General features: G+C 38.4%; 3 protein-coding genes across 3 annotated transcripts; all 3 read left to right on the forward strand.

The window, feature by feature from the left end:
• The first annotated feature begins 318 nt into the window (after positions 1-318).
• Positions 319-3,757, forward strand: LOC119999043 (lanC-like protein GCL1). The gene is made up of 5 exons (XM_038846537.1): positions 319-551; positions 635-825; positions 1,883-1,994; positions 2,625-3,095; positions 3,224-3,757. Exons 1-5 carry the CDS (start codon positions 405-407, stop codon positions 3,563-3,565), a joined length of 1,263 nt encoding a protein of 420 aa, XP_038702465.1. The 5' UTR covers positions 319-404; the 3' UTR covers positions 3,566-3,757.
• A 1,251-nt stretch (positions 3,758-5,008) lies between these two features.
• LOC119998200 (40S ribosomal protein S6-like) lies at positions 5,009-7,561 on the forward strand. Its single transcript, XM_038845458.1, has 6 exons — positions 5,009-5,146; positions 5,244-5,308; positions 6,198-6,255; positions 6,371-6,479; positions 6,642-6,914; positions 7,048-7,561. The coding sequence occupies exons 1-6, from the start codon at positions 5,141-5,143 to the stop codon at positions 7,284-7,286; spliced, it is 750 nt and encodes a 249-aa protein (XP_038701386.1). The 5' UTR covers positions 5,009-5,140; the 3' UTR covers positions 7,287-7,561.
• Positions 7,562-9,099: 1,538 nt separating this feature from the next.
• LOC119998203 (RNA cytosine-C(5)-methyltransferase NSUN2-like) lies at positions 9,100-19,049 on the forward strand. The gene is made up of 15 exons (XM_038845463.1): positions 9,100-9,384; positions 9,471-9,559; positions 10,255-10,321; positions 10,418-10,533; positions 11,313-11,379; positions 11,522-11,570; positions 11,896-11,981; positions 12,185-12,441; positions 12,529-12,584; positions 14,072-14,157; positions 14,298-14,390; positions 16,788-17,106; positions 17,247-17,785; positions 18,079-18,313; positions 18,392-19,049. Exons 1-15 carry the CDS (start codon positions 9,202-9,204, stop codon positions 18,628-18,630), a joined length of 2,481 nt encoding a protein of 826 aa, XP_038701391.1. The 5' UTR covers positions 9,100-9,201; the 3' UTR covers positions 18,631-19,049.
• The last annotated feature ends 132 nt before the right edge of the window (positions 19,050-19,181 follow it).

Consider the following 19,181-nt stretch of genomic DNA (forward strand, 5'->3'; position numbering starts at 1 on the left):
AAACAAAATTTTTTATTACTTTAAAATTATATTACAATGAGATCTGTTGTAATTTTATTACAGTGGTGCAATTACCGCAGGCAGCCGCCACCCTCATAAAACAATATATCCCACACGTAATACCTGATAGGCATCAGATCACCGAATTTTAGGAGAACAACGTGATTTTCGTGAATCCAACGGCGTTAATTATAAATCCTCGTCATCACGCCACGTGTTCTTAAACCTACTGGTCTACCTTGAACCGCCAATCCACACAATCATAACTCCGCCACAAGCAAAACTCCTATATATTCACACACGCAGCTCTCACTGTTAGAAACAAAGACACAGGCGTTATAGAGAGGCAACGAGAGGGATTTCTAAAATCGGAAACGCCGGAGATATTTGCAGAGAGCGATAGTATGTCGTACGTCGTTGGATTAACTTCTTCTCAAGAGAGTAAAGGAAACGAACGGCGGGATTTGGTCGACGGAATGAATCTAACGGCTTCGAATTTGACACTCCAGTCGGAGACTTTACTCAGAGCGGCCGTTTCTCTCAAGGAACAGGTACGTCTGTATTCTGTAGCTTTTAATTGAGTTTAACCGGAGGTTATGTAGACTGAAAGCAGGTAAAATTCGTGTCATTTTAGGTGGTGGAGTTCACGTGGAGTGGTGGTCGTTGTACGGACGGCGCTGCGAATGTTGATGCTACGGTGTACACAGGACTGCTCGGTACTGCTTTTACGTGCCTGCGGTCTTACGAAGCTACAGGCAGCCAACAGGACCTGCTATTGTGCTCCGATATCGTCGGCGCGTGCGCTTCCGTCGCACGTGCTTCTAGGTATGGCATATAGTAATTGCAGAGTGCTCTCTGTTTATTTATTTATTTGTTCATATTATCATTTATGAGCACAAGTGACGACACGTCAGCAGATCCTGTTCCATTTTTGGGGTGTTAGACATAATATACACCACATCGGTATATACACTTGGGGTGTTAATGACCTCCAACACAAATCTTTGAGTTATCATCAGAGTAATTCGGTCTAGTGAAATGTAGCCTTTACTCCATTTGGTGGATCTGACATAACCCAGACCATAAATGTAGGGAGTGTTAAGACATAATATATACCATATCGGAAAAGACATAGTCTTTCAATAGGTATTTATATGTAAAACCCGCTTCTAAACACCAACTAAGTCTTTTCGCTAATTTGGTGAGTTGGACTTAGCCCACTTGTTAGATTAGGGAACAAAACCGTGCGGACTTGATAACGGATAAACAAAAGCGGACAATATCGTTGGCGCGTGTTAGGTTGACATGTAGTAATTGCAGGGCTCTCTGTTTTTTTATTTATTTATTTGTTCATATTATAATTTGTGAGCACAAGTGATGACACGTCAGCAGATCCTGCTCTAGCCGTTTTTGGGGTTCCAAAATTTAGATATTAAAATATCAGTGTAGTATTTGATCTAAGGAATGAAACGATTTATGTTCGAAACATAAATTAAATTTACCAAGATCAAATATTTTGGATTTATATCTCACAATCCAGAATTATTATGCATTTTTCATTTTAAATTTTGATGAGTTTGGAATGAAGTCAAGATTCTAGTTTCCGACAATTTTAGTCATTGTCATCGAAATTATTTCATAGTCATTTCCGCTCAACTTTGCCCACCTTGACATGAAATATTTTTGTCCTGTCTTCGCCCTGATTTCATATATATGTTACTTTTTTTTTTGAAATAGGGGTTTAGGGAGGGGTAGGATTTGAACCCACGACCTAATAGGTGGGTCATCCCTTACACAGTGATTGTCGTTCAATCAACGGTTCACTTGCATATATGTTATTGTTCTTTATCATTGATAATGTCATCTTTGTGCACTTGTGCAGGCATGTGACATTTCTGTGTGGTAGAGGAGGAGTTTACGCACTTGGTGCGGTGGTTGCTAATTATACGAGGGACCAGCAAAGTCGTGACCTTTTCTTGAATCTGTTCCTCGAGGTACCACTGCCAAATATCAATCCTTGTCATTTTGAACAAATTAACGGAAATAATTAAGTACCATTTTCATAATTCCAAAAAAGGAGGGCTCCATGTCTTTTAAGTACCTCCTTCATGTGACAGTAATATTCGAAATATCTTATCAATAATTAGGGGTAATGGAGTGTAGGTGTGGAAATGTATGAACCATATAAGCCGAGTCTATTGTGTTGAGATGGAAAATTCCTGTGCGCGGACGGCCCAGGTTTATGTTCATTTCGTATGTCCAAAGAGCAACCTTGTGTAGTGTCGTTCTTGATTTATCCAAAAAAAAAGTCTATGCATTAGGAATGACAACAGTACTTGACAATTACTGTAGCTGGTGGGAGGTTTGCAATAACTAGCTAGCCAAGGAAGAATTTTATTTGGTGATCTATATATTATGTGATTCTGATATTCTAGTCTAATTTTGTAGTAAGATAGAACGATGAGGGTTATACTCCCTCGATGTCCTGCTTCTAGCGATATAAATCAAGCCAAAAAGGTTTTGGAATGTTGGTTTTTCTCTTGCAGTCTGCTAATGTTGTACACGAACAGGTTCGTTCCAAGCACGCTGTTATTCTATACTTATACTATTTGTTCAAATGATAGGTAGCACAAGAAAAGGCCCTTCCAATTGGTGCAGAGGAAGGTGGTTTCGGAATGTCATATGACCTTATGTACGGGAGAGCTGGTTTTTTATGGGCTGCTTTGTTCATAAACAAGCACCTTGGAGAAGAGACATTGCCTCTCGGCCTTCTTATGCCAGTAGTTGATGCTGTGTTAGCCGGAGGCAGAGCAGGGGCATCTGATAACACAGCTTGCCCACTGATGTACAGATGGCATGGAACTAGATACTTTGGTGCAACCAACGGGCTTGCTGGAATCTTGCATGTTTTACTTCACTTTCCTCTCTCTGAACAGGATGCTGAAGATGTTAAGGGGACTTTAAGGTATATGATGAGTAAGAGGTTCCCACATAGTGGAAATTACCCCTCAAGTGAAGGAAACGCAAGGGACAAGTTGGTCCAGTGGTCTCATGGTGCGACTGGAATGGCCATCACCCTTTGCAAGGCATCCCAGGTAATCAACTCAACCCAGTTAGTTTTTCGTGAACACGTAAATACATCTGCCAAATTAGCCCTAAGAGACTGTATGCTACTTTTAAGAACCTAATAACATGAAGCCGGACTCCCTTTCGACTTTTGCAGGTGTTTCCATACGTTAGAGAGTTTCGTGATGCTGCTATAGAAGCAGGGGAGGTTGTATGGAATAGTGGGCTAGTGAAGAAGATAGGGCTTGCTGATGGCGTGGCTGGTAATGCCTACGCCTTCCTTTCCCTCTATCGTCTTACAGGAGACAACATATACAAAGAGCGAGCAAATGCATTTGCAAGCTTCCTTTGTCATAACGCGAGACAGCTTGTAACCATGACACATGGACGAGGAGATGAGCATGCCTACTCTCTTTTCCAAGGTCTTGCTGGAACAGCATGCCTCTGGTTTGATATGCTAGCGCCGGAAAAGTCCCGGTTCCCAGGTTATGAGTTTTAGTGTGAAAATGATAGCCGAAAGCCTTTACCTTTCAAGGGAGAAAAACATAGTCTAAAATGTATATATGAAAGTGGCTTATTGCTCTTAATTAAAGTTTGTAATGAGCGAGGCTGTATCTCAGGCACATTCTAACAGAGGTTACTTGATGAATTAATACTGTATGTTGGCAACTAGGTTGCAGAAGATTCTTGACATTGCAGTCCAGTTCAAAATCTCCATCAAGGGCAAACAATCGAGTAGATTATGTTAACATGAATTTATATGGAGATATTGTGAATTTAACGATAAAATTCGAATATAGAAAAATTATATGAAAACAAAAGGTAAAACAAGACACAATATTTAATGAGGTTTGACACACCTTATCTACGTCATCGGACGAAAAACAATGAAAAATTTCACAAATATGAAAAATATTTACAAATAAAAGATGAACTCTTCAACTTAAAAACTAATTATCAAATCCTTTTCTTTGGATTCCTACACTCTCACACCTTAAACCCTTATCTATAGAATTCTCAAGAACTCCTTAGAAAGTTGCACAAAAGCTTAACTTTTATAGACTAATAAAAAACACAAGTGAAGGAAACTCAAATTCATTTTGGATTCTAACTCAAAACCTAATGTAATTATTATTTTAGAACTTTGGAAAAGTGAGGTGCCGTGGTCAATCAATCAACTTTATTTACCACTGACTTGCTATAGGAGCTCCTACCATTCATGTTGAAAAGGCCCAACAGCATACCTTTTTTGGTGGGATCATAATAGTTAAGGATTTACATTATTCTGAAAGCATAAGAAAGTGTTGGAGTTTTTACTACTTACTACAAATTCCTTCCGGTAAAAATGTATTTTTTGTCCCCTAACTATGAAACAAGTTTCATTTTTATTCCTAAATTTTTTTTTCCCATTTTTCGTCTCTCAACTATTACAAAGTACCATTTTCATCCTTTATGTGAAATTAAGGTCGGAAAATGCTTACGTTTGACACCTATGTGGCACGACGGAGAAATATGATCTGACGAATAATAGGGTTTCAAGTTGGATTTTTCCATTGCTGGATTTATTCGAGGGACAAACGGGGTACTTTCCCATAATTGGAGGTGAAACAAGGAGAAAAAAAGCTAAGGGATAAAAATAAAACCCGAACATTAATTGAGGGATGAAAAGTATCAATTCCTCCCATTTTCTAGTCTTTCTAGTTCTAGACATGGTATTGGTCTCCATAACATTCAACTTTATCGGGCCTTAGTGAGAGAAAGTGCCAAAGTGGCCTCTTCATAGTCAAGACTCAAGACACAGTTGAACAAATATCAAAGTATAGGCCCGATGAGGCCCTAAAGTGGAAGACAAAAAAGCCCAGGAGGCCTGGAGAAAGAAAAAACGGAGAGAGCGTAGATTTAATTGTCCACGTGTACGGCTGGGATGTCGCTTAAGAGAAATTTCGTCGTTCTCATCTGATGCATCTATAAAGGACACTCGGCGCAGCCAAAACCCTAATCGCTACACAGGAGCCCTTGCGCAGTAGAGCAGTCGCATTTCCCTTGGTGGCCGTAGCGTAGCACTCCGTCGAAAATGAAGGTTCGCCTCTTTCTATCAGTCTTGAAGAGTCTTCTCCTTCCTCAGGAAACCCTAGAGTTTTCGATTTTCTGATGCTAACTTGTTATTTGATTTACAGTTCAACATCGCGAATCCAACGACTGGATGTCAAAAGAAGCTGGAAATTGATGATGACCAGAAACTGTAAGTGTTATTTTCGTTATTTTGATTATTTTCTTTGATTTTTTGAGGCAGCGGTAGGCTTGTAGTTTTCTATGTGCAATTAAATTTTTGCATTGAAGCATAGTTTTTTAATTTTCTAACACTCCGGACAGATTACATTTACTGCAGTAATGGATTTTCGAAAAAGTATTTTCTTAGGCTTCTATTTGATTCCTTAAAGTTTAGTTTGCATAATTTGAATGTTGGTTTTGATACAAGAGATTTAGCTAATTATGTTGTTAAATAGGTTACTAATTTGAATATATGTTTAGTTTTAGAAATCGTTACAGTGTAGTATGGAACATTTCAAACTCGTTTGAACTAGCCATGCTTCTTCTGGTTTGACTTTGCGATCATCAGATCTCTATTTTTCTTACAATCTGTTAAAACTTGTTTGATAAGATAATGGGCGTTGTTCGATATCTTGCATCTATTCTCTACTGTAATGGTTGCTGCCGATGGTTCCTTGGATACCTGAATATTATTCTGATAAGGATATCCAGGATACCAAAGAAATCTTAAGTTAAAGGTTCTAATTATGCATTTTTGTTATATGGTTTGGTACTAATTGGATTTCATAGTTGTTCTAGATGTGTCGTCTTTCTCCTTATCTTCTTCAGCTTTTTTTGTAATGTGTCTACAATTTTCTGGATGCACATCTTTTTTTGTATATATTACATAAGAACCTGCTTCAGTAAACTGATTATAAGTGGATTTCATGTTCTTTGTATAATCAATCAAGCCTGCCATAGAATATAGCATTCACTTCTGGTTAAAACTATTGGTCATTAACAATTATCTGGTGCCTCAAATGCATTTTTTTGTTTTTGGAGGACAATGGACTCCTAATGAAATATTTTGGATGATGCAGACGAGCATTCTTTGACAAGAGAATTTCACAGGAAGTTAATGGAGATGCCCTCGGTGATGTATGTTGGCTTTTCTCGTTTATTGTTCTTCTTATCCCTCTACATTCTTGTTTTGCTATAGGTTGTCGCCATTTTTCTTCCGCTGTATGTTGACACATTTGAACATGTATTACAGGAGTTCAAGGGCTATGTGTTCAAGATCATGGGAGGCTGTGACAAGCAAGGTTTTCCAATGAAGCAAGGAGTGCTGACTCCTGGCCGTGTTCGTTTACTACTTGCCAGAGGTTTGTGGACAACATACACTGCATTTGTGTCAGTTTAGAAATGTAGGAGGGCTTGCAAATTCTGGCCCCAGTTTAGCGGTTTTACCGTTTTGGATCAATTTCTTTATTTAATAATTGTAACATTGAAGAACTATGAATTTGGCGTAATGTTTGATGAAACAGGTACCCCTTGCTTCCGTGGACATGGAAGGAGAAATGGAGAGCGTAGGAGGAAGTCTGTCCGTGGTTGCATTGTCAGCCAAGACCTCTCTGTCTTGAACTTGGTTATTGTCAAGAAAGGTGAAAATGAGCTTCCTGGTCTGACTGATGTTGAGAAGCCAAGAATGAGGGGACCAAAGAGAGCTTCTAAAATTAGGAAGCTGTTTAACCTGTCAAAGGAGGATGATGTCCGGAAGTATGTGAATACTTATCGTCGTACCTTTACCACCAAAAATGGTGAGTCACTGATTTCTTCATTTGAGTTTGCTCAGGAGATCGAGTTAGCATTCAATCGTATGTAGAGTGGTAACTTCACAGTAGTTACCAGAATGATGTAGTAAAAATTGAGTTACACTTGTCTTGTTTGCAGGTAAGAAGGTCAGCAAAGCCCCCAAAATTCAGAGGCTTGTGACTCCTTTGACTTTACAGAGGAAGCGTGCAAGAATTTCTGAGAAGAAGAAGAGAATTGCGAAGGCCAAGGCAGAGGCCGCAGAGTACCAGAAACTTCTTGCCTCCAGGTTGAAGGAGCAGCGTGACCGACGCAGTGAAAGTTTGGCAAAGAAGAGATCAAGGCTCTCTGCTACCTCTAAGCCATCTGTTGTGGCTTAATGGTGATTTAAAGTAGCTGGTAAGGTTGTCGGCCTGATGCCTCGGATATGGGTTGGGGTAATTTTGTTTGTTAATTTGGAGAATTCATGAGATTACTTCCTTGTTTCCTGCTAGCAATCGTCTTCTAGACAAATGAGATTTTGTTTTATTATGTTTCTATGTTGAGTGTAACTTCTATCATTTGCTATAATCTCACCTTTATGTTGGATTTAAGCAAATGTTGTGGTTGGTTTATGATGAATCTTCTTTGAAGGATATCGTAATATGTGTAGAAATTTTTCTATGTGCGCTTAAAATACGCACAACTTTTTAAGGATGTGGACGAGTGAAATGACAAGTGGGGTCATTGTTTTGAATTTCATATGTTTCAAATCAATGGTGAAAACATATGTGCGTATTTTAAGTGTATAATTTAGGTGCGCATATGAGAATTCTTTATCTTAATGTGCGTCTTTTGCTGTGTTCAAATTGGGGAAAGTAAATTTGTTGAGTCCTGCACTTTTTGCGGAATTCACACACTTTGTCCAAGAAGAGGGTGAATTCAAGTGTAAGAGACAGATTGTGGCGGTCACACGTTCATGCCATCACCACCATTATTTGGGTCGTAAAGTCTTCCGGTGGTAACTTATGAAGTTGCCAGTTTGTTTGAGTGCCGCCTAGGATGTATATGAGCCGAGTCAAGCAGCACTTCTCCAAGCATTGGTTCGGGTCATTTAGTTAACAAGCTCTAAAATGGAGCTTCCCTTTCGTTTGTTTAATAACAAACGAGTCCAGCCATTCGACACCACACAGTGATTTTTCCAATCCCATCCGCAAATAGGGATGGTGGGGCGGCCGATTAGATAAATATAAGCCACCACAATATAATTATTAGTCTATATATTAGTCATATAGGGATCCCGACAATTAATATACTAGTATCCTAGTTGAGTTGCGCTAGGATGGCAACGGATCGGATACCCTTTTAATTAGGAAATATCAAAACTGTTTCCGTTTAAGATACTCTATACCAAAACCGTTTCAAAACCATTCTAAAAACCATTTAAATTTCCAAACCCGGAACCGTTCCATAATCTTTTATCATCGGGTACCCATTTACCATTTAACTTCTAATATTTTTATTTTTTTCTTTGATGATTATATTAATATAAATTAATATTGAGTATGATTTATATTAATTGTGATTTTATAATTCAAATGAGTCTAATTTATAGTTTTATTAGTATGCTTCTATAAATATATACCTTTATTCATGATTTATAATATTATTACTATAATGAATCTTTTTATTAAATGGTTCGGGTACCCTAAACCAGACATAAAAAACCAAACCCTACCCTAAACCATGATGAGTTTGAAAACCAAAACGAAAACGAAAACCGTTTCCAAAACCTATAGGATCGGTTTTCGGGTTTTAAACAGATCGGTTACCCTACGGATAGTGTTCGGATTGGTTTTTTTTGCCACCCGTATAGAATTTTATATACATCATGTGAGATATGTGGAACCCACAAATCATTTGGATTTTGTGCATCCATCCCAACAAGTGAACAAGTGGGATAATTGGTATATCAATTTTTGAAATGTTTATCATTTTCGTATAATTATCGATAAGAATTAAAAACGATATGCAATATAAGTGGGCTGGGCTATCCCTTTTGGATGTTGGGCCCTCGGGGAAATCAATTTAATTGCAAGGGCTTATCTCAAACCTATAGGAGAAGCCTACTGAGAAAAACCTTTGAGCCCAAGAGCTTTCGAGCTCCTTGTCCCGCCGCAAAAGTTAGAAGGGAATCGGGCTCTTACTTTGGTCTCGGGACCCAATTGAACTACACGAAGCGAAAGCCAAGCAAGAGTAGGCGCCAACAAGTCGCAATTTAGCAGCAGCGGTAGCAGCAGGCAGAGCTAGCTGAAAATGGGCGGCGGCGGAAGAAGAGGAAGGAACTGGAACAAGTCTCGCACACAGAGGAAGCATTTCAAAGAAAATAGAGAGAATGTCTGGAAGCAACCAAAATTCGATCCATCCGCTGATTCAAACGATGATCCCTCTTGGCAACCCTGCGCCACCCAAAACCCTGCCTTCGATGAGTACTACAAGGTTTATATCTACATATCATGAATACGAAAGCTTAATTCTGTATATTTTGTCTGCATTTTGTGATTGTTATGGGATCGCAATGGTAGGAGCAAGGGATAGTGGCGCCGGAAGAGTGGGACACTTTCATTGAAGTTCTTCGAAGACAGTTACCTGCTGCTTTTAGGATAAACTCCAGGTAAATTTTGATTTAAATATTGATTAATTTTTTTTTTATTTTTGATCGATTATTTGTTATTACCATGTTTTCCTTGAAGTGAATTGATAAGAAATGGTGCATTGAAGTGAGGTTCGTTTCTTCTGTGCTTTGGAATCCTGTTATGGTTAACCAGAGTAAAGGAAACAATAAGAATGGCCAAGTAGGGTTACTAGTTTAGTTAGTTTAGTTACATAGTTACAGTAGTGGAGGAGAAGTTTGAGGGAGGAATGGAACAGTAATTGAAGGTGCTAAATGAAAGCCAATTTTGGATGCTTGAGTAGATAATGAGTTAATAATTGGATATTTGGACGTTGAAATCTTAGAATGTGGCCTTGCTGTCTTGGAGAGAGTTGAATTTTTGAAAACTATGTCTTTCAAACATCCTTACGAACCTTTTTGGTTTATGAAATGAAATTGTAAACTGGATGCACTTCTCCAGTTCTCTCGTAATCCAAGAAGAAAAAATCGTTGTAGCAATCATTATGGTCGATTAGATAGTGGATTCTGCCATTTTCTATAAAACTACTATTTTATCTGTAACTGTAGTAAGTATAAAGTTTGTAATTCACTGGTTTCTGTGAACTCAAATCTGCTCATAGATTTTACACGATGCAATATTGGAGAGTTTCTAGTTTGTAAACTCATTGTGCCAATTCCCTTCTCCTACCTTGCAGTAGCCAGTTTTATTCAGACCTTCGATTACAATTAGAAAACGACTTTACGAAATCTCTCCAGGCTGAGGTAAGTTGCACCATTCATTTTGTAATTCTACTTATCTGATTATTATGTTGCCCATGCTGGTCCTTAACTTCCTATTTTTCGTCACCCTTTTGCCAGTCCATTGATGGGGATGAAGTGGAGGCTATCAGACCATTGCCTTGGTATCCTGAAAATCTTGCATGGCAATCAAAATTTTCCCGGATGCAGCTTAGGAAGAACCAAAATCTTGAGAGGTAAATTAAAACATACAAAATGTGGAGATAAATGCCTTTTTGACTCTATGTATGAAAAAGTGAAAAAGAAAAATATGCTAATTTTTTGATGGTAAAGAGGACAGCAGTAACAGGATATTATGCTTTTCCATTGCCAAGAGGTCTATACGTGCGAGCTGGTATTGGATTAAACGGTTTCCTTTTAGTTTGTTGAGAATTCTATGTAATATGGTACATAAATATTTCATTTAGCTCATGCTGCATCTACAAAATATACATGCTTCAGTTTGTCCCACTATTCCTTGACCACTTCTTTTTCATGAAATTTCGAGGGTAGTGAAACTTAAGGGTATCTGCTTATGGGAATAGAAAATACTTTATTCTTTCGCGAAAAGAGAATATTTTAATGTAGGGTGATTTGGATTTTCTTTGGCATTTATTGACAACTTCCAGAAACAAACAACGCACAAGTGTGTAATGTGACTCTGGTGTCTAAGAGTACTTATATAGAAGGAATCTGTGGCGGAATGATGGAAGTGGTTGTTGATGTGAGTCCAGATGTGTAATTCTGATTGGCGCTACTTTTCCTATATTAGTTATAGGTGATAGTTGCTGTTTTAAGTGTATTCTCTTCGGGAATGTTACAAAGACTAAGATCATGTGATTAGTCATTTAAAGGCTGTTTTCTGCTTCTGTTCACTGAGGAATTTACTGATTTGAACGACCTGATGAGATCTTATTTGTTATTTTGTCTTCATTCATGAATTCATTTATATGAATTTTAAACTAATATGTTTCAGGTTCCATGAGTTCTTGAAGCTAGAAAATGAAACTGGAAACATCAATCGACAGGAGGCTGTCAGCATGGTCAACCATCATTACTTCTTTTATTTTCTATGCTAATTTAGCGTTGTCTATCTTATGAAAACTTAAGATATTCAGATTGCTCCAGGTTGCTTATTGTAATGGTTAAGTATTTATGACCTCTTATTGAATGTTTCCATTGCAGGTGCCTCCTCTCTTCTTGGATGTACATCCAGATCATTTTGTACTTGATAGTAAGCAACTTATGTTACAGTTAATTACACGTCTCTCAATGTCTAATCCAAGTACTGTATTATCACCTCGAAACCGATTATACTAGCACTTCTTTGCTTTCAAAAGGTTTCTTTAGATGAAGGAAAATTTTTCTTGCAACCATATTGAAAATTGCTGTTGCATTGTTGGTTTAAGAAACTTTCACTGTGTTGTCATCATCATCATCTCCAAAGGCTTAATCGCAAATGTTTTGGGGTGAGCTACATGAGCCCACCGTAAAAAGTAATATGGTTCATTGGAGCTCAATATGTTGTTTCCTGACCAGCTACTTTACTTCTATCACAGTGTGTGCAGCACCAGGTTCAAAAACTTTCCAATTGCTTGAGGTCATATACAAGTCAATGAAACCGGGATTACTACCCAATGGAATGGTTTGTTTCGTTTAGTTGTGTTTCAATGCTATTGATAATTTATTTATTTTTTATCTTCTGTATGCTTTGTATCTTGTGGAATATATTGGTAGCGAAGACATCCTTATTTCTGCTTTTGAGTATAATCTTGTCCTAGTGCACCGCAGATGACTCCACATTCTTCCAGTCTATTGAAAATTGATTTAACTTCCTTTTCTTAATAGGTTATAGCAAATGATCTTGATGTAAAGAGATGCAATCTTCTCATCCACCAAACAAAAAGAATGTGTACTGCAAACTTGATAGTTACGAATCATGAAGCTCAGCACTTCCCGGGGTGTCGGTTAAGCAAAAAGGCACGTGACATAGGAATAGAATATGAAACTAACAGTAGTCAGCTTCTCTTTGACCGTGTCTTATGTGATGTTCCCTGCAGTGGGGATGGTACGCTTCGCAAGGCTCCAGATATCTGGAGAAAATGGTTAGCTTCCTTGTTCCCTGTTCTGTTGCATATTCATTTATGTTTTAAATCAGCTTTTGGCAGATTAAATGATTTTCCTTTATACAGGAATGTAGGCTTGGGAAATGGGCTACATAGCCTTCAAATTCAGATAGCATTGCGAGGTAACCTATGGAAATCCTTTAATAGATATTTCTGAATGGTTTTGCAGTTCTCTGGTTTTACAAAGTTCCATTTGGAAATCGCTTTTTCAATTGTTGTAAATCGATTGTGATATCAGTTTCTTTGAGTTCCCAAGAGTATGAATTTGATTGGTTGAAAATGTCAAAAGTCAATACTGAAGGCTAATCTGCTTTGAAACGGCCAACTGTAAAACCTGAAAGTTCATCACAAGCATGAGCTTGTCTGTCTTTCATGTGATTGAAGGTGACATTCTGTTTCTTTGTGAACTCATACATACTGGTGCAGAAACTTTGATTGTTTTTTGAATGTACAATAACGAACTTTATTGATAACTCATCCAGATGGTACCAAAGTACCAAACATTACATTAAAGCTGTAACAAATTGCACTCTCTCACATAAAAACTCTCCTCTATTCCTCTGTACCAGATGAACAGGTTGTCAAACCAAGTACTATGTATATTGCAAAAGGATGATGAGAGCCCATTAAAAACCCTATTGTTCCAACCTGGGGCAATAATTCAACTATGCTTTTCTGACTCCTAAGGATGGAGAGCTAGAAAAAGCCATCAGATCTTTAGCTGTTCTTGCAGTAGGCTAGTAGCTCATTGAATGGCCAACATGCTTCTTATGATAATCCAAAGCTCTGTTGCTCACTCACAGTGAAGAACACTATGGTTGACAATTCTCTTCCTCTTTCTTACATAAAAAGTATCTCTTTACTTTGATACAGTTTCCTCTTTTTGAGATTATCTATTGTTATAATTCTATCCCATCCAAGTTCCCACATGATAAAGGCCACATCTGGTGGTGCCAAAGTTTTCTTGACATCTCTCAAAGGAAAGTTGCCACCACCTGTTGCCTCATATTTGCTTCTCAAATACTTAACATAGGTTTTCAGCATGAATACCCCTCTCCTCGTCCACTTCCACCATAGGCAATATTTTTCTTCTCTAAGAAGTAAGAACTACCTCATTTGCTTTGTACCAAGTCTTTGATAACTCCACGAATGCATCTATCTCCAAATCAAAAGCTTGCTGGATAAAGTGAATATCTTAAATGACTTTCCCCATTAACCACACTTCTAAGGTCTCCTTGTCCGTTGATCTGAGAATCTTCTACTTAAATGCAGTTCACTATAAGAGTCTTCGTTGTTTTCCAGTGAGTATCTAAATTTTTCCTTGAATTGTTGATGTGGGGTCTGAATCTCAGAAAGGAAATATCAGTGCTGAGAAAAGGGGGAAAAAGAAGCAAACAGAACTATTTGGTGTGTGTTATATAAAATATAAGCATTTCCTGGTGAAAAACCCAACTGGATATTGTACTTTAGAAAGAGGAAACCCTAAATCATTCAAGTTTTGGAAAAATTGAAAGAAAGTCAATTTTGTGAACTCCTTTCGGTTTCTATTTATTCTCTTTACTCTTTAGTGCAATGTGTCATGATTAGAGTTCCTCTATTCATTGTCCAGGCATATCTTTGCTTAAAGTTGGTGGACAGATGGTTTACTCGACCTGCTCAATGAATCCAGTTGAGAATGAGGCTGTGGTTGCTGAGGTAATGTGTGCCAGTCAATAGAAAGAAAATGTCTTAATTAGATTTATGCTATCACCATTTTGTTTACATATCTTTGCTCACCCTTTTTTGCTCACATCTCTCTTGATCGTTCTGTTGGCACTAATGTTCATTCTCTTCAGATTCTGCGGAAGTGTGGAGGCTCTGTAGAACTAATTGATGTTTCTAGTGAGCTTCCAGAACTTGTTCGCCGCCCTGGTCTCAGGAAATGGAAGGTTGGTTATTTGCCAATAGCATTGTCAGGTCATTTTAATTTAATGTCAGAAACATTATCATTATCTTACTTTAAGATTCTGGTTTCTGTAATTGTGTGTGTATATTTATCTTATACTAGGAAGCACGGACACTTCTACAATGAAGACATCCCGGTGTCGGACACTAACACTGCTCGGACATGGCACGGACACGTGTCCATGCTGTGTCCTATTTTTTTTTGAATTTTTTGAAAGTGGACACTGTTGGGACACGGTTTAAGTTGAAAAAAGAAAAAAAAAAAGGTTTTAATTTGTCTACAGATGTGGCCCATTTCTTATATTGATTAAGTAACTTAAGTTGGACTACAGACCTGGCCCATGTTTATAGTCTACACAGTGCATACCTGGCCCATGTCTACATAGCACATCTTGGCCCATGTCTAGTTGTTGAATGTCCAGTCTCACACAACTCGATTTAGAAAGAGCAACACCCCTAGATGGCTAAATTCTTCCGTCTGTTCAAGATCTTCGTGGGTGACAGGGTGAGTCTCCCTCCTCCGACTTCCTTCCTAGTTCCTACCCAGCTCTGACTTTGAGGTTCGACTGATCTGCAAGGTCATTCTAAGGCTCCGACTCTGCCTTATTATAAGCTATTCAGGTACTGTGGCCAGTGTGTGTGGTTTCAGTAATAGAGTAATCATGGTGTGCCGTGTGTATGGGTACTACTATCTATGGGACTATGGGTCCTTTACTCCTTTAATTTATAATTCTATTGTTGACAATAAACAATTATTTGTGAATGTTTATTTCTAATATATGACATATATATTTTATATATATTTATGTTTCTGTGTCCTTGACGTTTCCGTGTCCGGAAAATTTCGGAACTCCTGTGTCAACGTGTTTGTGTCGTGTCGTGTCCGTGCTTCCTAGATCTTATACATTTTCATAGCACAATTTCTCTGATTACTAGAATAATTATCTTATTACGGATTCTATCAACGGATATTAATGCTTGACTGCTTGGATATAGCATTAAACTAATGGGTTGGTGAAAAATCTAGTGAGATTCAAGAACAAGTTATGAATTTTGGTACACTGAAAATGATAAAACCCTTAGGGCAAGGATGATTATCAATAAACACTTAGAAAAGAGATTGTATGGGTTAAAACTTAAAGGCAAAAGTTGGTTTAAATCTAGGAAGCACGGACACAGACACGGGACACGACACGGACATGTTGACACGGGGGTTTCGAAATTTTCAGGACACGGACACGGCAAGGACACGGATACATAAATATATATAAGATATATGTCATATATTAGAAATAAACATTCACAAATACTTGTCTATTGTCAACAATAGAATTATAAATTAAAGGAGTAAAGGACCCATAGATAGGAGTACCCATACACACGGAACACCATGATTACTCTAATACTGCCACACACACTGGCTGCAATACTTGATTAGCTGATAATAAGGCAGAGTTGGAGCCTTAGAATGATCTTGTCGAACCTCAGAGTCAGAGTTGGGTAGGAACTAGGAAGGAAGTCGGAGGAGGGAGACTCGCCCTGTCGCCCACAAAGATCTTGAACAGACGGAAGAATTTAGCCTCTAGGGCACTGCTGCTCTTTTTAAATCGAGTTGTGTGAGACTGGACATTAGACAACTAGACATGGGCAAGGTATGTGCTATGTAGACATGGGCCAGGTATGCACTGTGTAGACTATAAACATGGGCCAGGTCTGTAGACCAACTTATGTTACTTAATCAATATAAGAAATGGGCCAGATCTGTGGACAAATTAAGACGCATTTTTTTTTTCTTTTTTCAACTTAAACCGTGTCCAAGCAGTGTCCACTTTCAAAAAAAAAAAAGACATAGCACGGACACGTGTCCGACACCGGGACGTCTTCATTTTAGAAGTGTCCGTGCTTCCTAGGTTTAAATGGTTTTGGCATGTACTAGAGTTTTTGGCAATCCAGTGTGAAAGTCGAGAAAGAAGACATGGAGAGAAGGATATGGACACCATAGAATAGGGGAGAGTGGAGCTTTGAATTAGATTGGACCATGATATATAATAAATGTAGTGTATTCATGTGATGTTTCGGAAAGACTTCGAAGATGATGATGCTCGCGTAGAATAAGTTGTATCTTATTTGGCGGTGACCATAATTGATAGATTGTTCAGACAAAGTCTTGAGAATCAATTTATGTTGCATGTAAATCCGTGAAATTGACTCTGCCTTGGTAATGAGATTTCATGATCAGAGGCACTATATTATATCACAGTTCAAACTGGCTCAAGCTCTGGCAAATAGCTTGACATACCAAATACTGAGCTTATATAGCCGCCAGCTCATCTATGTATTTATGCATAATTATTAAATCCTATTGTTCCTTTTGCTTGCAGGTGCGTGACAAGGGCCTCTGGTTAGCTTCATACAAAGATGTCCGCAAATTCCGCAGAAATGGGATTGTTCCCAGCATGTTTCCTTCAGGTAGAAGTGATAATGCCATATCTGACAAGGAGGATGCTGGGCATGAGAATGGTGCTAGTATAGAATCTGAAGATGGGTTTAATTTAGCTGAGGATTCGGGGACGGGGACCAATGACTCAGACATTGAAATTTCTGATCTCCCACTAGAGCACTGTATGAGGATAGTGCCTCATGATCAGAACAGTGGAGCTTTCTTCATTGCAGTCCTCCACAAACTTTCTCCTTTTCCAGGTACTTCAGGAATCCATGAAAGTGAAGTTGTTGGTTGTGGTCCTGCTGCTCCCCAACCCCTATTTCTTGATGCTGCTGTTTATTTCCTCAATAAACATTTAATATGATTTGATTCATCCTTTTCCATTTTCCCTATGCAGTTCTGGAAAAACCTAGTGATATGCAGCAAAATGTGTTATGTAAAAACCATGAACCAGAAGAAAATTTGACAGATCATCTTGTGGAAGATATTGATGGGGTCAAACTTAATACTGTAGATGGTGAAGAGGAAAGTTCTTCGGGAGCTGATTTAATTGATAAAGAAACAGATGTAAGCGCTTTGGAAGTTGATCCTTGCAATACTTGTGAAGAACAAGATTCAGGGGAAACCGAAGTGGCAGTTGGTGGGGAAGCTGATTCTTTAAAAGCTAGAAGGAAGAGAAAGCTACAAATTCAAGGCAAATGGAAAGGGGTTGACCCTGTTCTTTTCTTCAAAGATGAAGCCATTATCAACAGCATAAAGACATTCTACGGTATTGATGAGTCGTTTCCACTCAATGGCCACCTAATATCAAGAAACATGGATAATAACCATGTGAAGAGAATTTACTATGTTTCAAAATCAGTCAAGGATGCTCTGGAGCTGAATTTCCTTGTTGGGCAACAACTTAAGATAGCTTCAGTTGGCCTCAAGATTTTTGTAAGTGTACCTGCCCATTTTCCTGCTCTGCTTTGTTGTTGTTTTTTTGTTAAGACCCAAGATCATAGTACTTGCCCACTTTTTGTTTTCTCCCTCTTTGGCTTCTTGTCAATTTGGTGCACAGAACCATCGATGAGAGGTTAAATGGTATACGTCCCATATCCTGGAATGAACAAAATTGTCTTTTCTTAGTTCATGCTTGATGCTTGCCAAAACTTGTTTATTCTGGTATTTATGGAAGAATTACTTGTAGGGTTATCTCTGATCTCTTTTTTTTTCCTTCTATTAAAAAGGAGAGACAAACATCAAGGGAAGGTACGGCTGCTTCTTGTGCCTTCCGGATAACCTCTGAAGGGTTGCCAGTGATTCTCCCATATGTCACCAAACAAATCCTGTGCGTGTCCCAATTAGACTTCAAGCATCTTTTGCAATACAAATCCATCAAGTTTGCAAACTTTGTCGATGCAGAATTCGGTGAGAAAGCATCAAAACTAATGATGGGATGCTGCGTAATAGTTTTGAGAAAAGGTATGTGTAGTCATACAGTTGATGTAACCAGAGCAGATGCATGTATGTTTAAATTCCCTTATTGTCCTTTCTTTGCAGATGGCCAAGCCTCATCAGATCCGATAAAAGTAGATGAATCAACAATAGCCATTGGCTGCTGGAAGGGTAGGGGCAGTTTGACTGTGATGGTCACTGCAATTGATTGCCAGGAACTACTAGGAAGACTTTTTACATGGCCGGAGACTGATAAGAGCTCATCATCAAAGGAATTCAATGGTGAAGCTGAAGTGCTGGGTTTAGATGGGGACCAACAGGTTAAGGAGATCGAAACCATTTAACGGCAACCTGATTAAGTGAGCCAATTGCAAAATTTTGAGTTTACATTTCTTGTTACTCCATTTTTTGTTCCATAGACAACGCTCTCAGGACTTAAGGTGTATCGTAAGTGTCCAAGGTCGGCATTTAGCTATCCAAAGAGTATGTTGGGCTATTCTAACGGCCCGACAATATTTATGCCCACTCAATTGTTCAAAGGCCATGTTGGGCTAGTGTTTCCTCATATAGCAGAGCCTATTGTGGCTCTCATCAGTCATCACATCCAATTTTATTGCTTAGTCACTAATTCGTTGTTTCAGTCGTGGACATGTAAAAGCTTTTGGGAGTGGGACTCATTCGTAATCGCAGAACAGTACGATAGATTTGTATCCTGAATTTCTTTTGTATGATCACTCGTTGGATTGTTTCATACTCCTTTTAAGTCCTTATGTGTGGCCAGAGAATAGTACGTTGAGTGGGTGTGACCATATAAATTAAAATAAATTAATCGGACCAACCGACCCCCTTTCATATCTCACATTAAGAGCATCAAGAGTCATTATGTGAAATGGAA

The sequence above is a fragment of the Tripterygium wilfordii genome, chromosome 5 (genome assembly GCF_013401445.1).
Source record: "Tripterygium wilfordii isolate XIE 37 chromosome 5, ASM1340144v1, whole genome shotgun sequence".
In the NCBI taxonomy this organism is placed as follows: domain Eukaryota; kingdom Viridiplantae; phylum Streptophyta; class Magnoliopsida; order Celastrales; family Celastraceae; genus Tripterygium; species Tripterygium wilfordii.